Consider the following 13,533-nt stretch of genomic DNA (forward strand, 5'->3'; position numbering starts at 1 on the left):
ATGAACCTCATCATCTTCTGAAAAACAGAGTCTTTAAAGATGCTTACTAGCCACTTCTGCTGCTTAAAAGTAACAATGACAGTTTTCAGTAGTCCTTCAATGAAGATTATTTGACAGGGACCAGAGGTAGCTGCAGAAACTTTTCACAGGAGAAAAACAAGTGACCCAACAGATCACACACATTTGCTAAACTTACCTATATTTAGGGTCTGTATATTCTATACAAGTTCAGTAATCAATACAGCTTCATTATATTAATTTTCTTCAAGTTTGATAAAGTGTGTCTTAATTTTTTTTATTCCTCTTCCAAGTGTAAACTATTTACTTTTGGAATGTTTTGTGTTTTATGCAATTCAGACATCTTTACTGGACTGATGCAGGAACTAATCGCATAGAGGTGGCAAAGTTAGATGGACGGTATAGAAAATGGCTTATTTTTTCTCACCTGGATCAACCAGCAGCTATTGCTGTCAATCCAAAACGTGGGTGAGTATTGCAGGACTTACCAGAATTATTTCCAATACTATTCAAAACCAAAAAACCCCACCGTGGTAATTTTTCAGGAAAGACTAAGGGAATGTTTTCTGGAACTTCCTTTTACTAACATTGCAAAATTTGTGTGCATGGGAAAGCATTTTAGGATTAACATGGATGCCTGTGTCAGTGATAAGACCAGATGGTTCAAATAAAAATCTCTTTTCTACATTATAATGTGCCCATCCAGATTCTTTGTTACTGGTGAAACAGGGAAATAGATGGGATTGTCTCTTTACCAGCTCCAAGCAGGACAGTCATAGCCTCCTCCATGGGGAAAAGCAATGTAAATGCACTTGTAAATTCAGTAGCTGGGCTTGCTGCAACTTGGATTAAATGGTAGATCATGAGATATTGTGATATGTGCTTCTCTCAGTTGGGCTACAGCAGCATAGCTCCATGAAGTGACATGGATGCTACAGCTTTGTTGTGACTGATGGGTGTTCTTTTGGTATTTATTGTTCAGTGAACTCTCTGTGACCTTCCCAATCACATCTGCAAAACATAAGTTGCTGAACAGCTTTTTTTTCCATTACTGACCTTTTCCATGAAACTCCAAAGGATAATCACAGTGACCAAATTCTGAACCTTATCCATTTCTCATTCTGTCCTTTCAGGCTCATGTATTGGACTGACTGGGGAAGGCAGCCAAAGATTGAATGTGCCTGGATGGATGGACAACAAAGACAAACTCTGGTCTCTGAAGACCTTGGCTGGCCAACTGGTCTTTCTATTGATTATTTGAACAATGATAGGATCTATTGGAGCGATTCTAAGGAAAATATAATTGAATCCATGAGACCTGATGGGACAGACAGAACCATTGTACTACATGGAGGTAAGAATGTACTATGCAATTGATAGTGACCAAGATGTGTGCTAACAAGCACTTGGGCTTCACAAGTGGGGCTACATTTGGGAGCTTTTCAAACATTAAGTCTTGGTAGTGTTTTCTCATTTATACAGTGATCAATGGCACACCAGGTTCAGGGATGCCTGATGACTAGACTCCCAGAGTGGAGTTTGTGATCCAAATAGGAAGTAATGTGGAAAACTAGATTCTTATTTTTCATGTACACTATTTATTAATCAGTGTGGGCACTGAGACATGAAGAGGTCTGGCACATGAGGATATAAATATATCACTGCATGTGTCTTAAAATGAAAGCAATAAATCATGTATTTAAGCTGAAGAACAGCAGTTTTGTCTGTTCCACTGAAGATTTGCTTGCTAACAGTCTGTTATTTGGTTCCTTTGAGAAGTAGGCAGTCCATACAGCCTTGATGTCTTTGAAGGGCATTTATACTGGATAGCTAAAGAACGAGGAGAAGTCTGGAAGAAGGATAAATTTGGAAATGGAGAAAAAGTGAAAGTTCTGACCGTAAATCCGTGGCTTACCCAAGTGCGCATCTATCACCAGCACAGATACAATCAGTCAGGTGGGTAATCAGGATCCTAGTGAGCCATTTCCTGCTGTGAAATTGAAGTTGGTATCGATGTCTGCAAAGAGCTTAGGAAACTTTTGATAATGTGTCTATTAGTAAATGATAATATTAGTTTCTGAAAACCTAAAAATTAAATAGAGGCTGACAAGTATTTTCTGCACACCCAAAATGAAATCAATAGTGGAACACCACACACTGGTCTTTCGAGTCTCTAAAATATGACCATGTCATTTCTCTTTTCCCCCTCCCTCACAAGGACAGTCGTAATATATATTTATCCTGGCAAAGTGCAGATCATTAATACTTGGAGTAGTTTGTTCCTGGTGCTATATGGGCTCTCAGCAGCCATTGTCTCTCTCTTAAGAATGTAAGGGTGTAAGAAAAGGCAGAGAGAAGATTTTAGTATAAATGTGGTGTGTTGACACAACTGACTATGGAATTGCCCTTCTTTACCTTTACCAATATGCTACATTGCTTCTTCAAATCTTTATCACTTTATCACTTTTTCAGTGCCTAATCCTTGTAAAGATGTCTGCAGCCACCTCTGTTTGCTGAGACCAGGAGGATACACCTGCTCATGTCCTCAAGGGACTCGGTTTCTAGAAGGCAGCAGCACGGAATGTGATGCAGGTAGAATAATTTGTCAAACTGGAAATGAAAGCAACAGAAACTTTTCTTTAGGAATACAAATACATTACTGAATTAGAAGTATGGAGAGATATGCTAACTGATGTAATAGATATTGGTAAATCAGAATATCTGGCTTTTATTCTCAGTCATCACTGATTTGTGGTCATCTTGTACATTTTCTTTAATGTCTTTGCGTGTCATTTGTAAAATGGATATAGGCCTGTCAATCCATCCAGACCAGACCCAGCTACAAAACTGGTCACACTTTCTGATTTTTGTTTTGAAATTCCAAAATATTTTTGAAATTTCAAAGTATTTTTTAAAGAATGTCTTGATTTCAGAACTAAGAATTTCTGACAAATTATTGTTAACAATTTTGTTTACAATTCTGTGGAAGCTCTTAATCAGTATCATAGAAGCCTAAAGTTTACAGAACTCAAGAGTGTGGACAGAGATAACTTCTGGATAATTGTACTCTGGAGAGTCTTTTAGGCACTAGAATTTCATGCTTGCAATGCATTTGTTGCATTGCAGCAAAACCCTCACAGTGCTTCCAGGAGCACAAATCAAATAGAATTTCTCAGCCTTTACTGAGAACAGTGAAAATACCACTGCAGAATTTCTATTTCTCTCTAGCTGAGAGTCTGCATTCTTAGCTTAGAGTGGTGGAGGTGGTAGCCAGATGTCCTTCTACTTGTCCTTGGAATGGATCTTTAATGATTTGTAGCATTATGTCTGGCATCTTTCCTATGGTTAATTTTCTCTGAATTATATTCTTATTGCACTGAAAGAGAAAATGTTATCACTTTGACACTGCCTTACCTCTAAATTAAATTTTCTTAATAATTAGTAGTGATATTTTCTATTGCCATGTGATGTGAGCTGCAGAAAGAGGTTATAGTAATATGTAATAGTGAATGAATATATGCAATATGCATTTAAATTAGGGATCAATAACTGTGTTGATTACATTTGCTAATTGCTGCGTGTTGCTCTGGAGACACTGAATTTGATATTCTTTACTCACGCTGCTTTATATAAAATGTTTGGGAATTAAGAAAACTGTGCAGTGACCAAACATAGCTTTTGTACATGTATTTAGTTTATTTGGTCCTATTGCAGCTAGTGAGATACAGCCTGTAAAACCTCTGCCTTTCCTGTTTTTTGTACCTCATTTACTTGAAGGGTGTTTTACCTGTAAGAAACATTGTAGCAACACCCTTCCTCTGGCTGATAACAATTTTGTGATTTATGTCCATCCTTGCTCTATAGCCTGTAATAATGGCTCAGATCCAGGGCTTTTTCTATGTTAAGTACACTTTTCTGACAGTATATCCAGAGCTCTTACTGAAGACTAGTATGATTTTTTCCCCACTTGATTCACCATTAGAATAATGCTCTTCCTCTATGTGTATTTCCATCCATTGCTTTTCTTCATAAAGTAATTGCATTCCAGTTTGGCCTTCTCTGTACAACTTCCTGCTGGTAGAATGGAAGAGTGTAAAAGAGAGAAAGCATTGCTGCTTTCTGAATGGAGAGGTTTGAAGGGTGGTGTTGGGCTGTATTGCATGAAAAAAGAAAGTGAGCAGACACATAGCGCTTGAGCTGGCTATGCCTACACTCTGTTAAGTTGCTATGTTCTGAGAAGAGGTTTTGCTTCAATTAATTTAAGCTGATTTGGCAGAAAAAATAGACACAAGAGCAACAAGCACATGTACTATCAAAATCAAAAATTCTGAAAAGCAGCCTGTGAGTTTGCACATGCAAGATCTATAGAGACAAAGAAAATGCATTTTTGATATTATTTAGTTTGTTAAGGATGTCTTGGTAATGCATATGTGGCTTCTGAATTTTGCAGCTATTGAATCCCCTCCCACAATGCCACCAGCTTGCAGGTGCATGAATGGTGGAACGTGCTATATAGATGAAAGCAGTCTTCCCAAATGCAAGTAAGTCTGTATGTTGTTAGGGTAGTCCTGGCTCAGACTGTGCTGGTTTAGTCTCATGAAACAATTAAACTCTTTGAAATCTGTTGGAAACACTTCAGAAGATGTCATACATCTGCAGTAGCATTTTTAAAACAACTATGGAAAAACACATGCATAAAAATATCAACAAATAAGTAATGTAAAAGTATCAGTTTGGGGAAGAAAACACCCAAACAAACCCCAAAACCAAAAACCCAAAGAGGCAAACCTCTGAAAATTCTAAAATGCTATACCCCAAAATTACAACAATGGAAAAGTGACTCTCAATAAATGTAGCTTGGAGCAGCCAGCAGGTGCCACCAATGCTCCACTGAAACCAGACCTCTGACTCAGCACTTTTTATTTTCACTTTTAGTTCTCTGAATATAGGAGACATACTACATTTACATACAGTCAGTGCAATATATAATTACTGAGCATGGAGTTAAAATTTTTGGGTCGTAGATAAACATTTCAGAATATAATCATAAAGCTGAGATCCCAAACTTAATAAAAGCCATTCAGTCAGCTGTCCTTCTTACATTTACAGATGTTCTTATGGATACACTGGGAATTTTTGTGAAATAGGATTGTCAAAAGGAGTCCCTCCTGGAACAAGTAAGCTTCAAGAATATATTGCACTTGACATTTGAGCTAAAGAATTTGTAATACCTCACCATGATACCTGTTCAGGGTCAGGCTTTTAATTCTCTGGGTTCTTGTTTTGCACTGAACTATGCTTGCTTGAATGTTTTCTCATTCTCCTGTCTTTGGCAGCAGCAGTAGCAGTGTTGCTGACAGTCATACTGATCATCATCATTGGAGTGTTAGCGGTCGGAGGCTTTTTCAACTACAGACGGACAGGCTCCCTTTTACCCGCGCTTCCCAAACTACCAAGGTATGTTTTGAAGACTTTCAGAGCAGCAATGTCTGTGAACTGGAAATGTAGATTTGTTTCTAAATATTTCTGAAAAATCAATTTTTGCCATGTGCCCTTTCTGGTGGAATATGGGAAGTGCAGTGTTGCAGTATCTCCAGTGAATTTTTCATTCCAGGCAATACCATAGCTGATCATTATTGTATAACAAAGGATGACGGTAAAGCTCTTTGACATTCTAAATTAGCTTTTAAATAATGGGCAATATAGAAGACCATTTACCAGATCTGAAGCTGCATATTCAGTTCAAAAAGATAAAAAAGACCACAGTGAAATGTTTTCATTTTTTATAAAACTTTGACCTGAGATGAATTGAAGAGATCTTTTACTAAGTGAAAGTCTGTATTCATTTGCTTAAAAATATGGCACGTGTGTAGTAAACTTTTGTTTCCAATGCCTGAGACAATGCCTATGCTGCTGACAGTCAAACTGTTGAGTGAAAACCAGCTTTGTGAAATGACATCAAAAATATTTGATGTTTTAAATCAAAGGAAGATGAAGGAAATATATTTTTAATTATTTAAAATTAATTTGTTTTAGAAAAGATGTCAGAATATGATGCTTTGAATTTTTTTAGCTTTCAGCTAATTACGTGTTTTAAAATGCATAAAAGCACATTTCCTAGTGCTTGCACCAATTTCCCAATTTATAGCTCTTAAATCACTGTAGTAATTAAATCACTGTAGTCAGTAATGTGGATGAAGCTAAAACTGCTTCCTCACTGGAGGATAACACTAAACTAGTGTCACTGAGTGAGCCCAGATGAACACCACCAAGATAATTAGAGGGATGGAGCAACGCTCCTACATAGAAAGGCTGAGAGAACTTGGTTTGTTCAGCCTGGAAAAGAGAAGGTTTAGGAGTGACCTGAGGATGATTTTCTAGTAAATGAAAGAAAATGGGGAGAGACTTTTTACAAGGGTGCGTAGTGAAAGGACAAGGAGGGAATGGATTCAAACTGAGAGAGTAAGTTTAAATTAGGTATTAAGAATTAATTCTTTGTGATAGTGGTGAGGCACTAGAACAGATTTCCCAGAGAAGTTGTGGATGCCTCATCTCTGGCATTTGCTCAAGGCTGGGTTGGAAGGAGCTCTGAGCAACCTGGTTTAGTGGAAGGGGTCCCTGCCAATGGCAGGGAAGTTGAAAATAGATGATATTTAAGGTCCCCTCCAGCCCTTGCCATTCTGTGAATCTGTGATTCTAATCCAACCTTTTCATGAGTTTATTTATTTCTGCCATATGTCTTACTGCTGCCATTGCTCAATCCCTCTTTAAACTCAGAACTCATACCTTTACAGCAGACTTAACTCAGCTACAGCTTACTCTTGCCTGTGGTATGAGACCTGTCCATGTACAGGATTTGTAGCTAAGAGCTACCATTTAAAAATTGAATCAGCTGATGCTTACAGGGCCGACTGGTGACGTTTCCTACAGCACCAGCTGTAGGAAAGAAGTCTACCATGAGCCAGATCCAGTGAGGACATACAACTGGACATACAATTCCAGCACTTCTGCCTTCCTTCAAGTTAGGCAAATTTGACAAAATGAAACCAAAGGTTAGCTATGGAGCAGATTTGTAGTTAGATGCCTCAGGGATGTTACATACTCGGATTTCTGTGTGGGAATGTCCTGTATTTGGTTACTTTTATTTTTTATTTTTTTATCTTTCCCTTCTCCTATTATTTTTTAGCCCAACAGTGTGCTTTCAGACCATTTCCATTTTTATTATTCATTTTATTTTATTATTCATAAATATCTAGAGTGCACTTGTGGTTGTCATAAATCTATACACAGACTGAACATTCACTAGTATGAAAACAGTGTATTGTAGGTATCTTCATTATTTGCATGCATAAATCTTCAGTATAGGTGTTGGCGGATTTATTTTGTCAAATTTCAGATGTGTGTTTTAAAAACCAGTTTCAATGAATTTGAGTAATTGAGTGGATCCATGCATTTGTCTTTAAATCAACATTAAGTGTATTCAAAATGTAGGTAAATTTTGTGAAATTTTATTTCATTGACATCATTTGATGTCTACATGAGCACACAAAGGTATTTGAGATGATTCTGAGGGGGCTAACTTAGGTTGAAAAACTCATTAAACTAATAAAGAAATACAACTTCTGATGCTAGCTTGCCAAAATTCAAAGTGACAATTATGCTTAGAAATGCAACTGAAAAAAAATGTATTATAAACTCTCTTTCTCTGTAATATCTTCTCCTTTCTTTTTATTTTTGTCTGTTTGTTTTGTCTGTTTGGGTTTTTTTGTAGTTTGAGCAGTCTTGTAAAATCTAATGAAAATGGCAATGGGGTAACTTTCCGGTCGGGAGCAGATGTGACCATGGACATAGGAGTCTCTGGCTTTGGGGGAGATTCTGCTATAGACAGAGCAATGCAAATGGTAAGGTTTAGTTCTCAAATAAATTTTCAATTGTGTTCTTTTAATGTAATTAGTAGCTTATAGAAGGGAGCCTTTTATCTATAAAATGATAGTGGGATGATAAATGTGTTCTAGAAAAGAAGTGAGCAATGATTGATAGTTTCCTGAAATAGCTTTTCATAATTTGAAAGCAAGGACTAATATAGGATGTTCTTTAAAATAATGTGCATTTTGTTAAGATTTATATAGCAGAAATTAGGTCAATTACTCTCTTTTGTCTTTCAGTACGTTCATGGGATATAAAGGGAATGACTAGACAAATGAAAGCATTGTAACAGGGAATTCTTTAGGATCTCTGTGTTCCATAGAACAGTTTAAGATGTGTAGTTTTCAAAACCAGATAGTATGTTAGAGCATTCAGAGGTAAAACTCACTCCTAACCACAGGATTCACTATTTTGTGCAATACAGTATAGATTTGAAAATTTCTTAGTTTATGAAGTTTAAACAAATCACATTTAACAGTTATGGCGACATCATAAAGTGTAACTCTACTTAATGCACGTTTTGTTATGCACATCTGAGAAATAGCAGATCCCTGTATTATTCCCATTTACCACAAGTACAGTGTACAAATGACTTTTGCTTGTAGGAAACAGATCATGGATATGTTTAAATAGTAAGCGCTTGCTGCCAAGTATAAGGTGGGAACTCCCTAAACTGATGGTGAATAGATATGAAATGAAACAGCTAAAGAAGATAAGCTCCTAGTATGACCTTTGCCTAGATGAAAAAACACAGTAATTGTTAAAATTACGCAGCTTGTGTAACAAAACATCCACATAAGCATTTTGGTAAATACTGGAAAAATAGCTTTAGGCTTGTATGTTACCCCAAAACTTCTTCATGCACAAAGGACTTGTCCATGCTTGGCATTTTCTGGCCTCATACTGACATCCTGAAGCTCAAACAATGCAGTTTATACATTGCCAATAACAGGTCTGTATCAAGACTATCTCTACTTGTGTGGCGTTAGTTCTCCCTAGTAATCAGAATATAAACAAAAAAATTGTTGTGTTCACTGGAAAAGAATTCAAAGGGTTTGGTGTACAGTAGTGAAGAACTGTGGGATATGCCTCCTAAAATTGTAAAATCATATATGCCTGAGTAGGTGTTGGATATTTTTCCATGGGGCTATTCTTAGTCAGTCTAGTTTGAGGAAGCTGACAAGAGTTTACTGTGTTATAAAAAGCCATATTCTGGTAGCAAAAAGATTAATCCATTGGGCATGAAGCAGTGTTTGTGAAAATGAGGCAGGTTTAAGGGACTAGGTGCTGTACTATTCCTGTGCTATTCCTTGCTGGTTCTGTCATGAGGCTGTGTCAAAGAGCAGGACAAGTGCGTCTGGGTGGGGTTTTGTTTTCATTATCCTCTTACCTGTTGTAACTCATCTGCTTTGTCTCAAAAAATACAGCAATCTCCTTGCTGGGACAAAATTAATGAATCCCCTTCTCTTATATATCAGTTACTGCTTATTAATTCATATGTCATTTTGAAGTCTAAATTAAAATATTTATTTGGATATTATTCCTCCTTTGATGTCTCTTCCCTGTTGAAGGTATGATTTGTGAAAGTCATCTTTCCTTATCATAAAACACTTTGAATCAAGTACTGAAATGTGGGGGGGGGTTGTCCAGCTAAGAAATGGGGTAATACTGGAACAATCAGTAGTCCAGGCTGCCAAGTCAGAGAGTAAAAGTAAATTGATGTTGTGATTTTAACAGATAAAGGTTTTGTCTAAGCCTACATGAAAGTAACCATGTGTTGTTCCCCAAGATGAAGAGTTTGACTACACATTAATTCCTAGGAGTATGGAGGTGTTTATTCCACTGCAGTTGTTGGGTTTTTTCCTCCATAGAATGAAAACTTTGCAGTGGAGTCGGGGAAACAACCAATCACGTTTGAAAATCCAATGTATACAACCAGAGATGGTGGAGCCAGCACAGCTGGTGCAGTTACAGTCATTCGACCAACACTTGTAAGATAAATTTTGGCTTGACTTTCACCTTTCATTTTCCCTTATGACCACCTTTTCTTCTTTGAAGAATGTTGATTTTCTTCCTTCTCCTACAGGTAGCAGCAGCTGGTAGTGGGGAAAATGAAAATTTTGAAAACCCTGTGTATTCCTCTGTGATATCTACTAGCCCGAAGGAAACCCCTCAGAGTACAGATACACCTCCGGTAGGAAATAAAAATGCTCTAAGGCTGCCTTGTTTATGTTCTGCTTCATATCAGAAAAATTGAATTGCTAGGGAAGATGCAGTCAACTTAATGTAGTTTCATATCCCTCAAATAATTGCCCTTGTGTTGTTTTCAAGATAGTTTTTTCCTTTTTGATATACTTGTCTGGTATATAAGATTTCATGAAGTAATTTAGTAATTTTTTTTGGCTAGTCTTTTGTGAATACTTCTTTAGGTGAAATAACTTGGTAATCTAGCAAAAAAAGAAATTTTTGTTCCATGCTTATACAACCTAGTGATGTAAGAACATCCATCTGAAGTCACTGGGGTAGCAGTCAATGCAAGTGAAATCCAACACTGTAATGGCAGTTTCCAGAGAAGCTTTGAGAAAAATATGTGAAGTTCTAATAATTTTTGTGTTTCAGGAATCAAAGTGGAGTTTCTTCAAGAGAAAAAAGAAACAAAACACTAATTTTGAAAACCCAATATATGCAGAGGTATTGTTTATATTATATAATTCTATTTTTCAGCCAATGTACTGATGGACCTTGTTCTTGCTTTCATAGGATAAAGATTATTGGTAGATTCTGCTGCTATGTGGAACAGTACAGAAATTCCAGTCCAGGTTAGGGAATGAAGTGGTTGTCAGAGGTTACTAAATGTCATGCTCAATGAGGTGTTGAGCAGGCTTGGCTCAGGTGGCACAGCTGCTCCTGACATTAAGCATTAGAGTAGAAGTTTCAGTGTATGGAGTATAAATTTCTAGTATTGTTTTTACTCAGCTGTACTATCTAAGGTGAAATTAGCATTTCATTTTGTTACAGGTGGTGTTTTGCAGAAATAATTTATATCATGACATTTAACTTGAGGAATATTTATTTACTGAATATTTATTTATTTACTTTATTTCTGAAAGCTAATTGGATGTATGGTGCATTAGAATGTAAGGTTTTATTTTATTATTATTGTTCCAGATGGAAAAGGAGCAGCAACAGGACACAGAAAATGTCCCTACCCATTCTCCTTCACTGCCTCCCAAGATTATTCTGAAGAGAGACCAACCACTAGCTTACACAGCAACAGAGGATACATTTAAAGACACCGCCAACCTTGTTAAAGAGGACTCTGTGGTGTAACTAGGTAACTCATTTAGGGAAATTAGACACATCCATTTGCACATATATTTTTTATAAACAGAAGAGTAAGGTTCACATTCAAATGCTTTATAAAAATATATACATCTCTTAGCCAGTGGCTGGAGATGTATGTTGAAACTATGCCTTGTTTTTTTGACAAATGCCAATTTCTATTTTTATGAACGATTATCTTGATGTACTATATGTATATCTTTGCACTGAAACTGTCTGAAAGTAATGTTATAAATATATTGTACATTTGTAAATTTTTCTGAGATTATCTCGTTCAGTGATGTTGCTAGTAGAAATTTGTATGGAATCAGTCATATATTTAGGGTTAAATTAATTATATAAATGCTTAAAACTACAAAAAAAGAGAACCAAACAAGGCAAATAAAGGAACATTACTGAGTTACAGGGTCTTTCTTTAGAATGTACCTTTAATAACAGCACCTTTAAAAAATTCTACTGGTGCTCTGGGCATCTTTGCCATCTATTTTATATAGTACTGTATATAAAAATGGGTATCTCTTCCTCTTGTGTTAAACAAAAGATGAAAGAGTCAATGTAGCACTATTATGCTGATTAGTTACCTGTGCAAAATGTTGTTCTTACAATATTTTAATTGCCTGACATAATTTCCTTTCAATCTATAAGACACATACTTTTCTTCTAGGCTCCAATTAACACAATTCCATTAATAGTGTTCCTATGAATACTGGATATATTTAGATTTTAGTGCCACAACTACTTAATGAGCTTCTCTCTGGCTCATCAGTGGAATACCTCTGTTCTCGGCTGGAGTCTCTGGAACCAATTTGTACTATGACGTAGCTAGGTTTCTGTAGCAGCTTATTTCCAAACAGCAAAATGTGAAAGATATTGGTTCATTTCAGAATTCCTTCAGGTTTTTTTTTAAATGTGAAAATTTCATTTTATTGACTATTTATTTCCTGAGGTGGATATTAATAGAAAGGGAAACAATTTCTACTAATGCAGTCTTTGTAGTTATCTGGTTGTTCCTCTAACCTTCCATCAGAATATACTATTGATCTTTTTAGCTCTTCTAATAATTAGCCAAGATAGCTTCCACAACATGAACCATTTGAGAAAACTCTGATTACAGGACCATGTTCTTCAGTATTCCTGGCTAGCTACTCATACAAAGATTCCTGAATTTATAATGATTGAGACTTTTGCTACTTAATTGTTTTACATCTAAATTCTCAAAATATATACTATTTCTAATTAGAATGCTTGTAATTACATTGTAACATACTTTAATTAGAAAAGACAACTGTAAAATGATGCTGCTGAATAAGTCTAATAAACATATTATTTTATCACATTCCTATTTCATAATTTGTGTCAAGGCTCTATGTACTTTTTTCAGTTGTGGAGACTTCCATGCACTCTGAGATGAAAACAACAATGCCTTAGATAAAATCAAATAAGAATAGTGCTTACTGCTTTACACAACTGTCTAAAGTTCTTCCTGTAAGATGATGTCTTGATACTGACACTGTATCTCTGTAAGTGTGAAAGCTGCCCTGTTACAGACATTCAATAAACTGGCCCTTGAAGCAGGAAACACTAACTATTGAGAGACTGACAATCAAGGTAGTATGGACATAAGTGATTAAAACCTTATTTCAATTACCTTTCATATCTGATGTCAGAATCTGATGCTTTGATTTTTTTTTTCTTTAAGCGCATTATGTGTTTTTAAAAGAGTTTTTTCTGGAGTGCATTAATGTAGAAAATTTCTTAGAGTTTGCAACCCAACAGACACATCTGTAAGGATTTCTTTGAGATGCAAGGCGCTGTTCTTAAGGAAAGAATTCAAAGATTCAAAGATTTGGAACCAGTGTTGGTGAAAACTGCTAATATGTGAGCCATGTATCAGAAATACTATTTTTTTCCTGTAATAATTTTAACTTTTCAGATATGGAAGAAAACAGTCCCTGGGTTACTCTCTAGTTAGGTAGTATGTAGGTTTGGTTGTTTAGCATATCTGATGGTGAAGGATTCCTAAGCTTCAACTGGGACTCCTCTCTCAGCAGCATAGCTACTGAGTATCATTCTGATTATCTACTCTTCATCAGTGTACCCTTCTGATTATGTCAAATTTAGGTTTTGGTTCTTTGTACAACAGAAGTTTTAGATTATATCAATTTTTCACTTGTATTCTTTTTCCCTTATCAGGACAGTCCCTGCTTGAATTCTTAAATTTTGGACTCTTTCTATTTCATGAAAGCT

General features: G+C 36.1%; 1 protein-coding gene across 1 annotated transcript in view; it reads left to right on the plus strand.

The window, feature by feature from the left end:
* The window catches only part of LRP2 (LDL receptor related protein 2), a 110,872-nt gene extending 98,250 nt beyond the window's left edge, over positions 1-12,622 (plus strand). The window contains exons 68-79 of the mRNA XM_066553177.1: positions 358-486; positions 1,152-1,372; positions 1,795-1,974; positions 2,491-2,610; positions 4,469-4,559; positions 5,128-5,195; positions 5,355-5,475; positions 7,790-7,919; positions 9,816-9,935; positions 10,031-10,138; positions 10,564-10,635; positions 11,113-12,622. Of these exons, the coding sequence (XP_066409274.1) occupies positions 358-486; positions 1,152-1,372; positions 1,795-1,974; positions 2,491-2,610; positions 4,469-4,559; positions 5,128-5,195; positions 5,355-5,475; positions 7,790-7,919; positions 9,816-9,935; positions 10,031-10,138; positions 10,564-10,635; positions 11,113-11,274 (1,522 nt within the window). The 3' untranslated portion in view covers positions 11,275-12,622. The remainder of the gene's footprint in view (positions 1-357; positions 487-1,151; positions 1,373-1,794; positions 1,975-2,490; positions 2,611-4,468; positions 4,560-5,127; positions 5,196-5,354; positions 5,476-7,789; positions 7,920-9,815; positions 9,936-10,030; positions 10,139-10,563; positions 10,636-11,112) is intronic.
* Positions 12,623-13,533: the final 911 nt, after the last annotated feature.

This window comes from Molothrus aeneus, chromosome 7, assembly GCF_037042795.1.
Source record: "Molothrus aeneus isolate 106 chromosome 7, BPBGC_Maene_1.0, whole genome shotgun sequence".
Taxonomy (NCBI): domain Eukaryota; kingdom Metazoa; phylum Chordata; class Aves; order Passeriformes; family Icteridae; genus Molothrus; species Molothrus aeneus.